The sequence below is a fragment of the Penicillium malachiteum genome, assembly GCF_028827825.1.
Source record: "Penicillium malachiteum strain IBT 17515 chromosome Unknown utg000001l:1.0-8184562.0:1.0-8186909.0, whole genome shotgun sequence".
NCBI classification, from domain to species: domain Eukaryota; kingdom Fungi; phylum Ascomycota; class Eurotiomycetes; order Eurotiales; family Aspergillaceae; genus Penicillium; species Penicillium malachiteum.
This window is the reverse complement of record NW_026643094.1, coordinates 2,294,216-2,310,575: the sequence shown is the minus strand read 5'-3', so window position 1 is coordinate 2,310,575 and position 16,360 is coordinate 2,294,216. Positions and strand designations below refer to the sequence as shown.

The following is a 16,360-nucleotide window of genomic DNA, read 5'->3' as shown; positions in this document are numbered from 1 at the left end:
ACAGAAATCTATCAATCATCTGCTGTGAGTGGATCTGGGCGGGGAATCCCTGGCAGTGTCGATCCATCGATGCTTTGTCCCCAGACAATATTTGAAGTAGTAAGCATGCATGGTGTATATTCTCTGCTCTTGATTTTAGGCTCGGTGGGGATTCGGGCCTGTTATCCTGAAAAGGTCATGATCTTCGAGATCTTGTGGGGTAGATGAAAAAGGGTACATAGAGCTATGAACACAAATGATGGATTGTGGGGAAAGAAACTGAGATAGAATACCTGATGGTGAAGAGCAATTGAGAGTTAGTTTAAGCTACAGGGCGACAGCTGTTATCTGATAAAGGGATTCAAGAGCATGGATTGTTGTATCAAGTTTGTTCAATTGGGACCAGGGTTTTGTCGGAAAAGATCTGTTATAAACTTTTCTTTTGTTCTTTAGTCGAGATGGCCAAGCTGCTGAGTGTCATTCTCACTGCCTTACTTGCACCCATCTCGGTATCCGCGGCACTGTACGAGAGGGTGATAAAGACCCAATATGGTGACATCCAGGGATATCCAGCGTTCAATAGCTCGCCTATTGGGAATCTGACGCATTGGCGGGATATCACCGTATGGAAAGGAATCCCCTTTTCGGGTACAACTGCTGGCTTGAATCGCTTCCGAGAACCCCAGCCTGCCAGCCCTTGGAACGACACATTAGATACCTCTGACTGGGGCCCAATCTGTCCGTCAGCGACATCAGGCCCGACCAAGTTTACCATTGACGAGAATTGTCTCAATTTGAACATTTGGAGTGCAGCTAATTCAACTGATGCCCGTCTACCTGTTGTCATGTGGAGCAACCCAGCACAGTCCACGGCAGCAGATGTGCTCTTCAATGGCGGTGGGATGGCCGACAAGGGTATTGTCTTCGTAAACTATAACTACAGGACAGGCTCCTTTGGTTGGCTGGCTCATCCGGAGCTGACAGCTGAATTCTATAAGGTCTCTGGATCGAATTCCTCTGGTAACTGGAGCATGTCTGACCAATTTGCTGCCCTGAAATGGATTCGCGAGAATATTGCTGCCTTTGGAGGAGATCCGGAACACATCACTGTCATGGGCCAATCTGCCGGGTCAGCAGCGAGTCAACACATCCTTAACAGTCCATTAACGAAAGGTCAAATTGTTGGCGCTATTATTGAAAATGGTGTGCGCGATATTCAAGATCCGCTCTGCTCAAGTGTAGCCGAGGCTTATATAACGCTGGAGGCTTCAGAAGCCGAAGGCATTGAGTATTTGGCATCGCTCAACGTGAGCACAGTTGCTGAGCTACGTAGCCTGCCAATGGACGATCTTATCACCGCAAGCGGCGGGCTAAATGGCGATGCTGAATGGATGTTCTCGGCCACGCTCGACTATTATGCGATGCCGGACACATACTATAACACATTGGTCAAGGGACTTGCGCATAACGTACCCATCATCACTGGGAATGCCAAGGACGAGAATGGCGCGGTCTATGGCATAAACATCACTGTGGCAGAGTACCTGGCCAACATGACCGACAGCTTCTCAGGAAAATGGCTGGAGCGCTTTCTAGTTGAGTACCCAGCTAGCACATCACAACAAGCCCGCGGCGCGTTTAATGCACAATGGACCGAGCGCTCCACAGTGGGCACATGGCTGTGGGCACAGCTCTGGGCTACAGCTCGAACAGCACCTGTGTATACTTACTTCTGGGACCATGCACCACCCGGTCAAGATCAGGGAGCTTATCATGAGTCGGAGATCAACTATGTGCTGAATAACCTGTATGATACTACCGACCTTCCATGGATGGCGAAGGACTATTGGATTGCCGACCAGATGAACTCCTACTGGGTCAACTTCATCAAGACGGGAAACCCCAATGGAGTGCATTCTGCGGGCCGCCAACTCGTGGAATGGGCTGCCACAAACAGCACGGAGGTGGTACAGCATGTTGGGAATGGCTGGGGACCGATCCCGATTGCCTCGCAGGATAAGATTGATCTCTTTGGAGAATGGTTTGAGACATTGCCGTACTTCTGATCAGACTGTTATGAGGAATAAAAGTCTGCGTGGTTTTTTTCAATTAACTGCCAGTCTGCCACCCAGAAGAGATAGATGTTAGTAGATAGTTGATCCGCGGCAGGATCACTGTTGTTGAGACCGCATTTCCACACCTTTTCCACAACGACCTTTTCAACGTTTTATTCACCTTTTTGAGTGAGTATAGTATTTCATCCATAATCTTTTATAAGACTCACTATTATCTCCTATTTTATTTATCTTTATCTTGTTTAATTCAATATCTTCCATACTATGTACATCACGTGATGCCAAGCCTCCAAGAAAAAGTTCCCCTTTGGAGATTCGCGATTCATCCGCAACCCCAGAGCTATCCTCGAATTACTTAACAATGTTGCAACCCAGATTTCTGGCGCCTCTAAGGGCGCTTGAACGGGCATTCACACCCTCAATTCGATCGGCTTCGTCCATCTACCAGCCACAATCCCTAATTTCACGAACCCTCTCCGCAAACCTCGCTCTTCCGAAAACCACACCTACACCATCTCTTTCTCGCACTCTCCTCCCATTCTCCCAAGTGCGTTACGCCTCGCACGCCTCCCAAGGAACAGCCAATCGACACTCCCGCGATCCTGCCGGTAAGCGTCTCGGTGCGAAGCGAACCGGCGGCGAATACGTCGTTCCGGGATGCATTATCTTCCGCCAGCGCGGTTCGAAATGGTTTCCTGGTGATAACTGCGGGATGGGTCGCGACCACACAATCTACGCTACTCAGGCTGGTTATGTTCGGTACTACTTAGACCCTGAACGCCACACAAAACGACGATACATTGGAGTGGTCTTTGAGAAGGAAGGGAAGCTTCCGGTTCCCCGTAATGCGCCGACTCGACGCAAGCTGAACATGGTTGGAGTGCCGCGCATGGATGCTGTGGTTGCTCAATCTGATCTTGTGGCTTCCATTGATGAGAACGGTACCCAGGTGGACGGCGTGTCCGCTGTGGATGCTGAGTCCGGTCCCGAGCTTCGTCCTGGTTACATGTACCGTGAGGCCAATTGGGTTATTGGTCGTGCTGCTGAGAAGGCTGGAATCTTTGCCAAGCCCTATGACCGCGGGAACCGATGGCTTGCTTGGAGGAAGCGACAGGCTCGTGCTGAGCGTGCTGCCCAGATGAAGAGTTTGAAGGGCAAAAAGAAGTCTGCCAAGGCTAAATAAGTGTGCATGATGCAGTCCATCACTTCTGGATTTCTGTAGCGATATGAGGGCTTGTCCCCGGTGTTTCTCTGTATTATAGAAAGAACATTTTCCTTTTTACAAATTATATCTCCCTTTGTACCATTCAAATCTTTGGTTTACTTTACTGATTGACTGCTCGGGAGGTTCGGCATATAACCTCTCTTCCAATTTAGACTTTTGATTTATCTATTTTGACGAGAATCAAGCATTGACTCTGTCCCGGAGAGCGAAAGTCTTGAAACACCGAGCACCGAAGTGCAAACCTTGGAAGAATACTACCGGTATCTTGCATAGTAAGAAGAAAACGCTCGATTTTATGGAAATCCACAGATATCCATGATAATGAAACCATCAAGTACCGGACTAAAACCACAGAAAATCAACATTGAATCACCACATCAGTCCAATAACCTCGGAAGCACATAAGAGCGAGTGAAATTCCAAAGCATCGCCGAATCCTGAGTATGAAACGCAGCTCCAGTATACCAAGTATTGCGATAGCCCTGCAAGTTATACAACTCTTTGTAGAACCCGTTGACGATATGATCCGTAGACACGGTCAACTCAAACGGTGCATGGCTTTTGAAAGCCACGAAATTCGGCTTGCCTGGGACTCGTTCAGCGAGTCCACCAGCCTGCAACTGTTTGATGTACGAGGCAATCTCGCTTTTAACATAGCTATCAGGTAAGGTACTCGGACTACCGTACTTGACATCGAAGACGCCCTCGATAGCCGTTGGGACGATATTGTAGACGCCGGGTAGATTGGGAATATTGAGCTGAGTATCAGGGCTCACGGAGTATGATGTGAAGTTTTGCGGAAGTCCGGTGTTGTTCACTAGACAAGTGTAGTAACCCGTATTCATGAACTTGCCGAAGAGTTCAGTTTCGTGACGATCCAGGGCAAATTTGTCTAAATTTTCCAGCTTGGGAGGGATGGTGATCAAGAGCTTGTTTGCGTTCACTTTGCGATTTCCATTTGGCGTTCGGATGATCAATTGAACTCCATTCTCATCTCGTCGTGGGGTGTCGACAACAACGCTTTTCAAGAGGACGTCAGAGCCGAGAATCTTGGTTGCACGGGCGTAGATCTCGTAGTTGTTTCCGCTGGCTGGTATCAGAAAGCCACTGGCAATATCCCGTATGATATCTAGTCCGAAGTTCTTGAACACGTAGAGCGCTGGTTGCTTGAGATAATCTCCCAAGCCTTGGCCATAATTGAATGCCAGGTATGTGGCATTGCCTATATCTGGGTATTTCTCGATGAATTTCCCAAGTGGCAAGAGTAAATCCTCCGGGACAGGATCTGGGAGGAAGAAACCTTCTTCAAGCTTTGGATATTTCGATAGTTCAGTTGCATATGCGACCAAAGCCGAGGTTGGATCAGAGCTTGTGAATTTGATGGATTTCGCAGTCTTCGGGTCCAGGTAATTGGGAGTAGATGCACCGAATTCAGGGCGTGTAATCACCCAAGATACATTCAGCCTTTTGAAATAGTCTTTGACTACTTTCTGGTCATGGAAAACGAGAACGCCATAATCCACAGATGTGTTGGTGTGCGGATCTCGGTAGGTATTGGTATGGCCGCCGAGAACATCTTCTTTCTCAATCAAGATGACTGATTTGCCCTGGTCACGGAGTTTGATCGCGGAGTAGGTTCCTGAGGCGCCACCACCAATGATGGCAATATCACGGAAGATGGTGTCATTCGAGTCTTCACACAGGCCAAATGAAAGGCTAGAGATAAGCCAACAGGCAAGTAAGGCCGTACGAGCTTTCCAGAACATGCTGGCCATGCTGTTCCTGAAAGGATATTTTTGTTAGTGTTTTTGAGGTATGTTGTTCTCATGTGTCTGGCTTTTACAATTCATTTTATACTCAAGGTTGTCCCATAATGCTTAAGCTGGTTTCAGGAAATTCATAGATGTAATTGAAGTCTACTTTGTGGCACAGTATCAACCGCCAGGAGAGTATATAATTTGTCCTCTTTTCATGCAAGACCCAAATTCTTATTGTTATAAACCCCTAGCTAGCATTACTATGGATTTGGTCGACGGTGAGCCAGGTTTCAATTTGACTGATTGGCTGTATTAGCTATGCTGGAATGCCGATGTTCATTCCTGCTTGGTATAGCCAATACAATGTGAAGAAAAGAATTAGAAAGCAATGCTTTTTTTAAAAGATCCTTGACCCAAACCCCGAATCTCCACCTAAACAGTGTATAATGATGGCATTTCCATGCTTTATTAGGAAGATCATCATACATGTGTCGGCAGTGGTAACCGTAGCCTCAACCGATATCGGCCTTAATAGAGACCAAGACTTTGAATGCGACCTGTCAATACTGAAATTGATGGTAAAAAGGACAGATTCATATTTTGGCAAAACTTTAAGATTAAATAACACATGAGAGCCGCTCAGGCCTAGAATTTTATCTGCGAATGTTCTAAAAGATTCTTGCCATCATGATATCTTCCGTGATTGCAAAGACAATTAAGCCTCCGAGAAATGACAATCGAACACATCGGAATTCTTTTCAGATATCCTCGTTTTGTTCATTCCTTGGGACATGATGGCTTCAAAACTTCCTAATCCGTTGATCTGATGATTAGGCCTAGCCTTGGGATATGAAATGCATGATAAGGCTGCCAGTACTATTGCCTGCACATGTGAGAGGTCAAGTGCCATTGTGCTACTAGTACTACTTACTACTAGTCACAGCACTCAGATCAGGTCCTGGTAAGCCCATCTCAACTTGAATAAGAAATAACGTCAAACCTTTGAAGAGTCAATTTGAGCATTTCTTAAACTGGTCATGTCCCTGTGTATCCCAGAAACTTGAACATACTTTATGGCTCCTAACTCCATACATGCCGAAGTAGCTGCCAATGTCCACAACTGAGCTGGAAAGCAACCCCGAAAGCAATACAGAGATGATTAGACCTTGGAAGTATCAAGCGGTATATACCATGATGCTTCAAAAGCATAGTATTCCGGTGGCAGGGACTGTAAAAGATTCATTGAATGTGAAAACTGAGAATGAAATTGGTATCGAGTTATAGTAAACGCTACATGAGTTGAAAATACATAGAAAAGGAATCACTCTCTAAGTAACTTCCCCAGAATAAGACTCTGACAAACAAACTCATTTCCAACAACCCTTGCGATGGGCGAGAAGTCATTCGTAGAACTCGACAAGTTAAACGCAGCGGACTTCTTACGTTTCCTGCCACGAGTTGGAGTAGCGTTTTGTGTTTTCGGAGTGGGAGTGAGCATGGATTTTGCCGAAGCTTGATCCGCATCCTCCACATAGACCAAGTCCCATTTGCAAGGCAAGCTGGCCTCAGCCTGAGCTTCTATCACTTCGCGAGCGGCTTCAAGATCAGGTACACTTTCAACACGAGAAGCGCCCAGAGCAAACGTAAGAAAGATGTAAGCCCTGCGTTTTTCTTCTGCTTTGCCACGGCCTGTCACAATGAGCACAGACTTTCCTTTCAGTAGCTGCGGCCTTGCGGCAATTGTCTCCGGGAGACGAGCCTCCGATGGTGGGGTGGGTATCATCATTCGAGACTTCGTGGCACCACCAAGGTATGTGGAATCTCCAGCAGGTAGCAGATAGACGTCCCAGTCGATAACATGTCCGCTGGCAATGCAATCCTCAACCCAACGACCTGCGAGACAGGGTAGACCCAATGCAAGAGCCTGCATGTATTTTTCGCGACGAGAATACGTATCAGCAATAAGACAAGCGAATCCAACATTGTCAGCTAGAGGTGTCAAGCGCAAGCTAGAACTACCAGGTTCATCTTTCTCAGATGCTTTTGTTGGGCTATCAAGGGGAATGATCGAAGAAGTCTCAAACAATTGAGTGAATCCATCATGAAGGATAGAGCCACCATTGTTCGTAATGAGTTTGGCAATGCGAGTCTTGGCAGTTTTGTCTTCCTTGAACGAGACGGCAAATGCCATATTCGCAAAGATACCACTTGTTGACTGAGTAGGGCGAGAGAAGAGAACGTTAGGAGATACTGCTATGCAAGACTTTTCTGACGGAGTGTGAGGGTGGAAAGCAGCTGCTTGGGGTGCTGGCTCGGGTTGATAGGTAAAAGGCCGGTCCTTGAATCGATTCCATAGGTTATTGTCCATGTAAATCTTAGAGATTGGGATTTTCATGACATGTTCCCGACTGTTCAGGCCTCCACTGGGAAGGCTCTGACGTTGTTTAAGGCCGATAATGACTGAAGCGTGGCCGTAAATGTCGGTTTGGGGAACATATCCACTGCTGGCAGCGCGAGCAAGATCCTCCTTGGTGTGTTTATCAGCAAAACCACGGATGATGTGAGTGACTTTGGGAACATCGGGCATATCGACTTTGACTCCGTCTCCGACCCGGAGCTCAAGTCTTTTGACAAGACCCTTCGCGACTTCAACAGGAAGACTGTCTTCAAATTGCACGGTATATTTGGATTCTGAGATACCAGCGGGCGTCCCATAGTAAGTACCGGGGTAGTATGCACGTTTTTGACCTTGCCACACAGCAATAACTTGCCTGGGTGCAACCTCAACACTTTCAGAGGAGTTTGTGAAAGCGCGTGGCGTTATTGGAGGACTGTTGGCGGTATTGCTTTCCGACATTGGTCGGTCCTCGGAGTCGAAATCGAGCTCTGTCAGTTCAGAAGACTGATACTGTTGAGATAGAGATCGTTGATACTCAGAAATCTGGATAACAACCTCAGGCCTTTGAAGATTTTTAGGTTCATCCTTTTGCGCTGAAACTTGACGATCCACCTGGGTTTCAGAGGTGGATAGTTTTTGGATCCTTGATTTCCGACGCCGGATCGGTTGTTGAGGAGAGCTATCTGGTTCCCATACATTCGCATCTCGACGGGCAGGTCTAGAGTGTCTGCGTACTGTAGTCGCAGGTACATGGACGGTTTCGGTAGAGACTTGTTGAGCAGGGCTCTCCTGGATAGGAGCTGTAGTCTTTGGAGGTAGGGCACGGGGGGGTTGCAGGAACCGCAGTGTCGGAAGTATTGAAGGTCTGGCCAAGGTTGCCTCGTCGCTTCTTTCTGGGTCGACTCGGAGAACCATGAACTACGGAGCTGAAATGTTCATCGTCGGCTGTAAAGAAATCCATACCGAAGTCTCCCACCTTGAAATCAACCTGAGGGGAACAGTCGGAGGCGATTTCAGTCAAGGCCCGACGTTGTCTTCCACTTGGGCTAGAGAGAATTTGAGATTGTGCTTGTGACTGCAAAGTTTTGACGGGCGACGAAAGGGCACCACGACCTTGGGACCCCCGGACTTGACTAGTGCGATAGGCGCTGCCAGCAGGGAACATGGGAGGAAGGTCATCATCTTCGTTGTTTGGATTACCACCATGAGATTGCGCTTCCCAGTCGTTTTGATTGTGGCTTGGGCTGGTCTCTGGAATACTGGTCAATCTGGCCATATCACCGGTACCTGGACGTAGATTAACGGGCGTCTCAGTGATCCGAGAAGGCATTGAGGAGGACTTCTGTCCAGGAGCAGTCTGGGAACTGTGGGAGAATGGTCCAACCTTGGGTGGGCCATGAGGGTTGCTGGAGCTAAAACGACCAATCTCATTGGATGAGGTATTCTGAACCATGTCAATATCTTGAGTTTGTGGCTCATTGCTCGCGGTCGATTCGAGCCCTTCTACTGGCAAGGATGGAGGTGGCGAAGATTGTGATCGCTCTCGAGCAGGAGAAGGGTTATTGTTTTCGGTGTTATTTGGGTTGGTATCGAGCTGCATCTCAGAGGGCTGTTGCTGGATTTCAAGATCATGGGGCATGGGCCTGGGGGATGGCTGAGGGGATTGCTGAGAATCCTTCACCATAATTTGAGAAGAACGGCCCGATGATTGATCTTGATGTTGACCCTCCATAGAATTTGATTGAGTCGTCTGGACAACATCCTCCATGATAGCATCGACCTGAGATGAGGGGCCACTATCCATTGCAAGAGCCTGAGAGAGTCGATCGTGTGTACTGTTAGCCCCAATCACAAGAGGTGGACCATTGTAATTTTCCTTGTCTTCCTCTGAGGATTGGGGTAGTTCCTGCGACTGAGGCACTTGAGGAGCTATTTCATCTTCCTGTTCAGTCTCTTCTTCACTCCCTGCAGCATCATTATGCATGATTACAGGTTCTGGGAAAACTACACGATCGCTAGATCTAGAAGGAGCTCTCAATGCCGCAAGTTGAGCAGCAGTCTCCTCATTCAGTCGCCGTTGACGTCGAGCATTCTCAACAAAGCTGGATTCCTTATTGAACTCCTGATCGAGAGGATCATCCGATTGCATATCATCCGCAGAGCGAGTCAGGCGCTCTCCCAAGGACCTATCACGTCGTGATTGTGATTCCTTCATGGATATGTAGTTGAGATTTGGTTCCGATGATTCTCTGGCGAACTGAACAAGCGGCGAGGACATGGTGTTGGCAACCCGAGCCGCCTGGATTGGTATGTTCGGCGAGGGTCGATCTGACACAAGCTCTGGCAGATGCCCATGAACAATTGGAGATGATGGGGCCTGAGTGGCTTTAAACAGCTGACTCAAGCCCATGAAGCCTCCGCTCGATTCGATGTCTCCGGCGAGAGGATTTCGAGATAGGCTAGGCGTCTCGGTCGTCGAGGTTCGTGGAGTGCGGATTTTTCGAACGGCAGTGCCCGGGGTAGTAGTCACGAAACGCTGGGATTCAGGAAAGAATTCGGGTTGATATGCCAATGGAGAGGATTCGCTCCCATCGTAGTTGCTTTCTTCATCTTGCTCGGGGGAGATGTTGGTTCCGTGGCGTACAGAGTCAAAATCGGCAAGAAGGTCAATATGGCCACTGTCACCCTCGTGCAAAGTCACAAGGGTAGCACCGTCTGCCCCTGTTTGTGAAACACCATACATAGACTCTCCATTTCTTTGAATGAGACTATCATACACAGACTGTGAGACAACTTGAGTATCGCTTGGTAGGGCGCTGGCGGAGTCCATTGCTGCAGACGGCGGTCCTGGAATTGGTGTTGGCTTGCTCTGGTCACTTGTAGTCGAATTCATAGGGTCTGTTTCATGGCGTTGATATGACGATGGACCTGGATCTCGATTGTGGGGAGTATTCACGATGTCCGAAAAAACCGTGGATGACAACCGGTCGGCAATCGGCGAGGCGTTATGATGAGACGAATGAGGCTGGCAGTTGGGATGATTCGGTTGGTTTGTCGAAGCGCTGTCGAAATTGACTGAACTGGGAATACTGTGCTGGAATGGGTCGTGCTGCTGGGGACGTCAAGATTAGTCCAATAAGAATCTGGAACACTGCAGGTCATTACATACAAGGCCCAACGCGACGCGTTGCAGATGTGCAATATCGATACTGTCCTGGGTCTCCATCCCGCGTTCTAGATGTCTAATGAAATTTGATGTATGTTCTCATGCTCAATTTTTCACGCTATGGCTCCTGCGTTGGATTCGAGCCTTTGTTCAGTGCCGATGCCAAATGCATTGAGATCAAAAGGATTGAGTACGCGAAACGCGTGACTCACGTGACTCGTCAAGTAATATTACCAAGTATGGACTAGCGTCTTTTTATTACACTTCGACGATCTCGAGGTCAAACTAATATGCATGGAGTTTTAGCAGTCTATAAAATCTATTTCTACGGAGTACTCTATGCGTGACAGATATTCAAGTGCATAGAAAATAGTACTTCATGGAGTTCGGAGGTCCAGGAAACTAGAAGAGTCTGAAATTGATTTGGGTATCTGAAGCCCTATATGGATATCATATTCTTACACAAAAGTCTTTTACAACATGGACAAACCGAAGTATGTAGCTTCTAATCACGGCTCCGATTGGGGATCCATCGTCGAAGAAGAAACTCTCGCACGCGGTATTGACCAAGAACACCTCCAATATCGTCGTATGAGGATTGAGGTGGCGGGATCTGCACATAAACAATGGCCAGGCTCTTCTTCACATGGGCCTGGACTCGGTTCACACAGTGCAGCCACCACCAACTTCGGTCTTGTTTCCGAGCCACGTAGTCCTTGCGTTCTTGTGTCTCACTCCAGTAAGGGTGCTCGTAGGAAGGCACGATAATGACAGCGAATTCAGCGTGGGAGAAAACAGGGCCACGGTTGTAGAGCAAGTAGTCCGTCCCGAATTTTACACCGGAGCGAACCACCCAGCCAAGAGAACGGAAGTGGTGGTACACAGCGTACGATGTCAAAAATGGGTCGTCGGGCTGGAGATCAGCGGTTCCGATGCGCGGCGGGAAGTGGGAATGGTGGCAGAGGCGGTGGAACAGGGAGGAGGTTGGGATGACGGTATTGGTTTCGCGGTCAACAACTTGAAGTACCCCGAGGGTGTACGCCAGGAAGAATGTCTCTTCGTTGGAGAGCTGTAGGTGCTCTTCATTCTCGAGTTCGAGATCGGCATCATCGTCGTCATCGTTTATTTGAGGAGCGACTTCCTTCGTTTCGACGATCGGCGAGAATCGTACAGCCTTGCCATTGGAGGTCTGAGGGGTTGCGTCGGCCTGTGTAGCACTTCCATTCTGTTGTGCCGGCTGTCGCTTTTGTTGGTATTTGGCCTCGAGGGCCTTCTTGACAGAGAACTTTTCCAAGGTGGGAGGTGCTGGAACAGCATCACCACCATCTGGAGTCATAGAACCAGACTCTCTGGCTGCAGCCTCGGCCTTGAGTCTTTCCTCAATCATCTGTCTCTCCACCCTCGCACGCTCAAGCTTCAACTCGCGACGCTCAGCTCTGCGTTTCCTTGTAGCCTCCTCACTAGTATTACCACCGAGATACCCTCTGCGCTTCTTTTCACGCTCCAGCCAGCTGGGCTCACTTCGACTTAGATTACCCTTGCCGAAGAAGCCCATCCGCCACAGAGCGTTAATAGTCTTCTCATCAGTGACATGGACGGCAGAGGTCGCTGAATCGAAGTATGCAGTATAGAGTTCTTGGCGAGGAGGGGAGATCAAGCAAGATAGATACGAGAGGGCGACGCTAATGAGAGAAAGAGGATTATGAGGAATTACGGAGGGAACATTGTGAATTGTAACAGGAAGAGGGAAGCGATGAATGTCCCTGTAGTTGGGCCTAGGAGGACGAGACGTCCGGGCACGGCCATTCCCATTCAAAGGGCCAGCAGGAGAGGTGCTGGTGGCTTCGGCCATATTGAAGATTTACTGAAGGGTATTGAGACACAAAAAAGTTTCCTAACAAGAAACAGCGTTAGCCGAAGGCTTCTTGATAATATGCATGAGTGAAAATTGCATGATATCGATCTTGTCAGATACCGTTGTAGTCAAATAAACAGATCATTGACAATGGCGAAGAAATCAAAGTTGCCATTGCCTGAGTTTATTATTGTGTCATCATAGAAGGGTTGGTGTTGGATAAAAAGAGAAAAAAAAATTTTAAGCTCGCGGAGCTTTGCAGCAAACTCACCTGTGGTCTCTAATGCCCAAACATATGTCGAAGTTGGGCCGAGTGATAGAAAGTAATAAAGCGTTCGAGTTACCTGCGCAAGTCAATACTTAGCGAGGATTTCAGTGCATCATTAAACACCGTTGAGAAAGCAAAGTCAATTGCTCTCACAGTCTAAAGTGGGAAGAAGTGGAAAAGTCAAGAGCTCGAGTTTTTAAGCGCATCGATGACTAAGCGGAGCGGTCCGAGTGCGTCGGCATCAAAAAAAATTCCTCCGACCACAGCATTCACGATTAAAGCATCTAACGCCTATCGACAACCCAATACCGCCAAGTAAGCATTCAATGTCTATCTCTGTCTTGTCATCTGACTTTATCTAAGCCCTTACTAATTTTTCTTCTCTCAGAATGCATCTTATGGTACGTTCGCAACAGTTACGATTACCGAAATCCACCGTCTACGAGTGCCCGTCAGGAACATCCTCGCTAACTGGTGATTAGTACACCCTCGGTGCCGATGGCAAGCGTATCTACACCTTGAAGAAGGTTAGTGATTCCTCTGGTTCTGAAGTCAAAATTATGGTTCTAACAATCTGGTTTAGGTCGTTGAGGGCAAGGTCTCCAAGTCCGCGTATGCTTAACCTTCCATGATCGCTCGATATGTGCAATTACTAACCTACAGAAGTCACCCTGCTCGCTTCTCTCCCGATGACAAGTACTCTCGGTATGTTTTTTTTGATGTGAAATGATAAGGTTATAGATTTGTGGGCTAACCTGTTGATTTTAGTCACCGTGTTACCCTCAAGAAGCGTTACGGTCTCCTGCTCACCCAGCAGTCCGGTATGAAGCGAAACCCTACCTCTCGATATCTCGATCAATTACTAACAAACAAAGCAGAGGCTGCTCCTGCCGTTTAAATAAAAATTGGGTTTAAGGGTCATAAGGTGCTTTGACCTGTGTTTTGGCGCATGGTGTTATTTTGTACAGTCGAAGGATGACTGCGATATTCGCTATTTTGGTTCTTTTTCTCAAGAGTTAGAGTTGCTCATTTGTAGGAAGCCATAATTTCTTATATTGACTACCAATTATAAATGTGTTTCCAACTTCCACAAGGGTTCATCAAGTTCTATTCAGTAATATCTATGTGCAAAGCTTTTATATCCACAGAATAGAGACTCAGTCATTGCTCATAATCAGGAGGATCAGCTCCCTCGTGGGACGATCTAAGGACTTTTTTTTGTTCGTAAACCCCCAAAACTCCAGCCCGTGAAATCCATAATGCAAACGTCGTGTCAAGTTCAACGCTTTCTCGAGTTGACGTTACGACCAGCACCAACCTTGATACGACCACCCATCTTGTTTCGCTCACCAGTCAAAATACCTGGAAGGTAATCCTCATCCATGAGATCACGCTCCCGGCGCTGACGGCGTTCTTCCTCCGCTGTAGATCGAACATACTCTTTTTGATCCTCAGATAGAATGAGCTCGGTACCCCAACCACCCTTACCACCGCCTCCCTTCCACTTTCCGTTGGAACTGCCGTGGATGGGCTTAGGAACACTGAAGATGTTACCTCGGTTGTTCCACTGGATGTTCTTCTTCAAGTGCATAGTGAACTGGCCATTGGCAGTTGTAGTACACGAGACACGGGTGAGCGTGTCTTTACCACAGCGAGGGCAGAACTGCTTGGTCATGTCCTTGGTGGTAAGGAAGCAACCGTGGCAGCGCTTGATGAAAGACTTGAGATGTTGAATTCTTTGCAAAGTGGTGGTTGAGAGTAGGTTAAGGTTCATCTGCAGAAGAACGTTTTGACACTGTGACAAGGATAAGTATTTGTTCTATTATGAGTGATCCAGGACACTTGACTTACGGCGAAATCGGTAGTCATGGTTGCGACCTGCATGGTCTTTGGCTCTGGTGTAGAGGAAGCACCAGCATCATCGCGGGCCAGCCGCTGCTTGTAGTTGGAGGGTGTGATCCATTCTCCACCATCAGAATCACCGGCATCATCTTCGCCCTCCTCCTCCTCCTCCTCCTCCTCCTGCTGCTGCTCCTCCTCTGGGGTATCTTCTTCAGCCACGGCATCAGTCACATCATCAGCTGCGGGAACAGCCTCTTCAGAGACGGGAGCATCTTCTTGCTTAGTCTCCTCCACGTTGTCTGAAATGGTTGTTTCCTGGACGCCCTCAGTGATAGCCTCGGTGCCGTCAGTCTCAACTTCCTCCTTCTTCTCCTCCACCTTCACAGGAGGAGGTCCGTTGACACGCTTCTGGCCGGGCACACTGCGCAGACGCCAATCTCCGCCATTGCGCTCACACTCGATCTCGTAGGCAAGGGCCAATACTTCGATATCGGTTCGACTCAGCACAGATCGGTCACCAGTCTTGCGGGCGAATTCGCTGATGATATTGAAACTGTTGGGGGTAGGCGATCGTTGCTTGAGGAAAGGCAGGTACATGGTCTCAACACGCAGGCGAGCATCCGGGTCGCGAATTTCGCTGATCACGGAAGGCGTGGTAATCAGTTCTTCACCTTGAAGAAGTAGGGTTGATAGTGGCGGGGTATTTTTCAGAATGGGACCAGCATCCAATACAATTGTATGGACGGGCTTCGTTGGTGACGCCACAGAGTCCGCCATCTTTGCGAAGAAGATACTTTGTATCTAGAAGGAATACAAGGCGACTTCGTTGTGGAGGGGAAGTATTTAAAAAATGATGAATGCGACGAGTGGGAAAGGAAATTTCTCAAATGTTGGTCTGTGCGCTTATCTTATCGCTTCCAAGGTTCTTACTGAGAGTATAAGTCTGAACATTTGAAGACACTCGAGTAATAATATCTTAGGAATTTTGATTATAATAATGATGAAATAAAATTTTCTGAAAATATTCAACGCTTCAGTCTTTATTCTTAAGTTGCCGAATACATCTGCAAGGAAAGGATGAGATCAGACTTGAGATACTTACAGAGTAGTGGGGTTGAATATAGTATTGAACTAGCAGCATACCCCAAGACCCGGAGAGTTTGTACTCATGCCATGCTATCTTAATTATGCACAAACAGCTCAATCTTCATCAGAAAATGTGAATTACTCTAGCTAGAAGCTTAGCTTATCAGACTGAACCTTCCATTATTAGACGATCTTCAAATGGTAATGCTGGTGGAAGAACCTTCCCCGAAAGTCTTCTTGTAGAACATTTGAAATTGATGACTTCAAAATCCATCCAACAGCAAGTCTGAACATCTGGATGCATGCCGTTTAATAGAGCCACCTCGAATTAGCGGTCAAACACGTGGAGCAATCAAGTTCAAGATCCCCTACTGCATGCACCTAGCCCTGGAGTGTCCTGTAGTTTTCCTGAAAACGGTTCGCAGATAGATATCTCTCGGTCAATTTCTGAAGAATTGCCTGTCACGTATTTCAGTCAGGAGATACTGGATCTAGTTCCACTCCCACCGGTCAAATAATAAGCATTAAAAGGGGTAGGCGCTTCTGGGATTTGAAAATGCAGGCCCCTCGTGGTATTTGAATTCCAACTACGCAATCGCCTGTCACAGCGGCTAGTAGTAGTCTGGGATTATTATATCTCTGCCTAGGTGACTATGCACCAGATAAACCCTATCACTGCATTAAGAGACCACATATGGCACTTGAGAGA

At 47.7% G+C, this 16,360-nt stretch overlaps 7 protein-coding genes across 7 annotated transcripts; 3 read left to right on the top strand and 4 right to left on the bottom strand.

Moving 5' to 3' along the window:
• Nucleotides 1-437: 437 nt before the first annotated feature.
• Nucleotides 438-2,045, top strand: N7483_000860 (uncharacterized protein; the record flags this gene model as incomplete). The annotated part of the gene is made up of 1 exon (XM_057084298.1): nucleotides 438-2,045. The coding sequence occupies one exon, from the start codon at nucleotides 438-440 to the stop codon at nucleotides 2,043-2,045; it is 1,608 nt and encodes a 535-aa protein (XP_056950447.1).
• Nucleotides 2,046-2,415: 370 nt separating this feature from the next.
• N7483_000859 (mitochondrial 54S ribosomal protein bL27m) lies at nucleotides 2,416-3,237 on the top strand (the record flags this gene model as incomplete). The annotated part of the gene is made up of 1 exon (XM_057084297.1): nucleotides 2,416-3,237. The coding sequence occupies one exon, from the start codon at nucleotides 2,416-2,418 to the stop codon at nucleotides 3,235-3,237; it is 822 nt and encodes a 273-aa protein (XP_056950446.1).
• A 419-nt stretch (nucleotides 3,238-3,656) lies between these two features.
• N7483_000858 (amine oxidase, flavin-containing superfamily) lies at nucleotides 3,657-5,054 on the bottom strand (the record flags this gene model as incomplete). The annotated part of the gene is made up of 1 exon (XM_057084296.1): nucleotides 3,657-5,054. The coding sequence occupies one exon, from the start codon at nucleotides 5,052-5,054 to the stop codon at nucleotides 3,657-3,659; it is 1,398 nt and encodes a 465-aa protein (XP_056950445.1).
• Nucleotides 5,055-6,357: 1,303 nt separating this feature from the next.
• On the bottom strand, nucleotides 6,358-10,660 carry N7483_000857 (chromatin-binding protein RAD9; the record flags this gene model as incomplete). Its single annotated transcript, XM_057084295.1, has 3 exons — nucleotides 6,358-8,223; nucleotides 8,276-10,546; nucleotides 10,604-10,660. 3 exons carry the CDS (start codon nucleotides 10,658-10,660, stop codon nucleotides 6,358-6,360), a joined length of 4,194 nt encoding a protein of 1,397 aa, XP_056950444.1.
• A 445-nt stretch (nucleotides 10,661-11,105) lies between these two features.
• Nucleotides 11,106-12,452, bottom strand: sen2 (tRNA splicing endonuclease subunit SEN2; the record flags this gene model as incomplete). The annotated part of the gene is made up of 1 exon (XM_057084294.1): nucleotides 11,106-12,452. The coding sequence occupies one exon, from the start codon at nucleotides 12,450-12,452 to the stop codon at nucleotides 11,106-11,108; it is 1,347 nt and encodes a 448-aa protein (XP_056950443.1).
• A 479-nt stretch (nucleotides 12,453-12,931) lies between these two features.
• On the top strand, nucleotides 12,932-13,621 carry N7483_000855 (H/ACA ribonucleoprotein complex subunit NOP10; the record flags this gene model as incomplete). Its single annotated transcript, XM_057084293.1, has 7 exons — nucleotides 12,932-13,038; nucleotides 13,112-13,124; nucleotides 13,206-13,250; nucleotides 13,307-13,335; nucleotides 13,390-13,428; nucleotides 13,492-13,544; nucleotides 13,602-13,621. 7 exons carry the CDS (start codon nucleotides 12,932-12,934, stop codon nucleotides 13,619-13,621), a joined length of 306 nt encoding a protein of 101 aa, XP_056950442.1.
• A 381-nt stretch (nucleotides 13,622-14,002) lies between these two features.
• Nucleotides 14,003-15,342, bottom strand: N7483_000854 (rRNA-binding endoribonuclease; the record flags this gene model as incomplete). The annotated part of the gene is made up of 2 exons (XM_057084292.1): nucleotides 14,003-14,518; nucleotides 14,575-15,342. The coding sequence occupies 2 exons, from the start codon at nucleotides 15,340-15,342 to the stop codon at nucleotides 14,003-14,005; spliced, it is 1,284 nt and encodes a 427-aa protein (XP_056950441.1).
• Nucleotides 15,343-16,360: the final 1,018 nt, after the last annotated feature.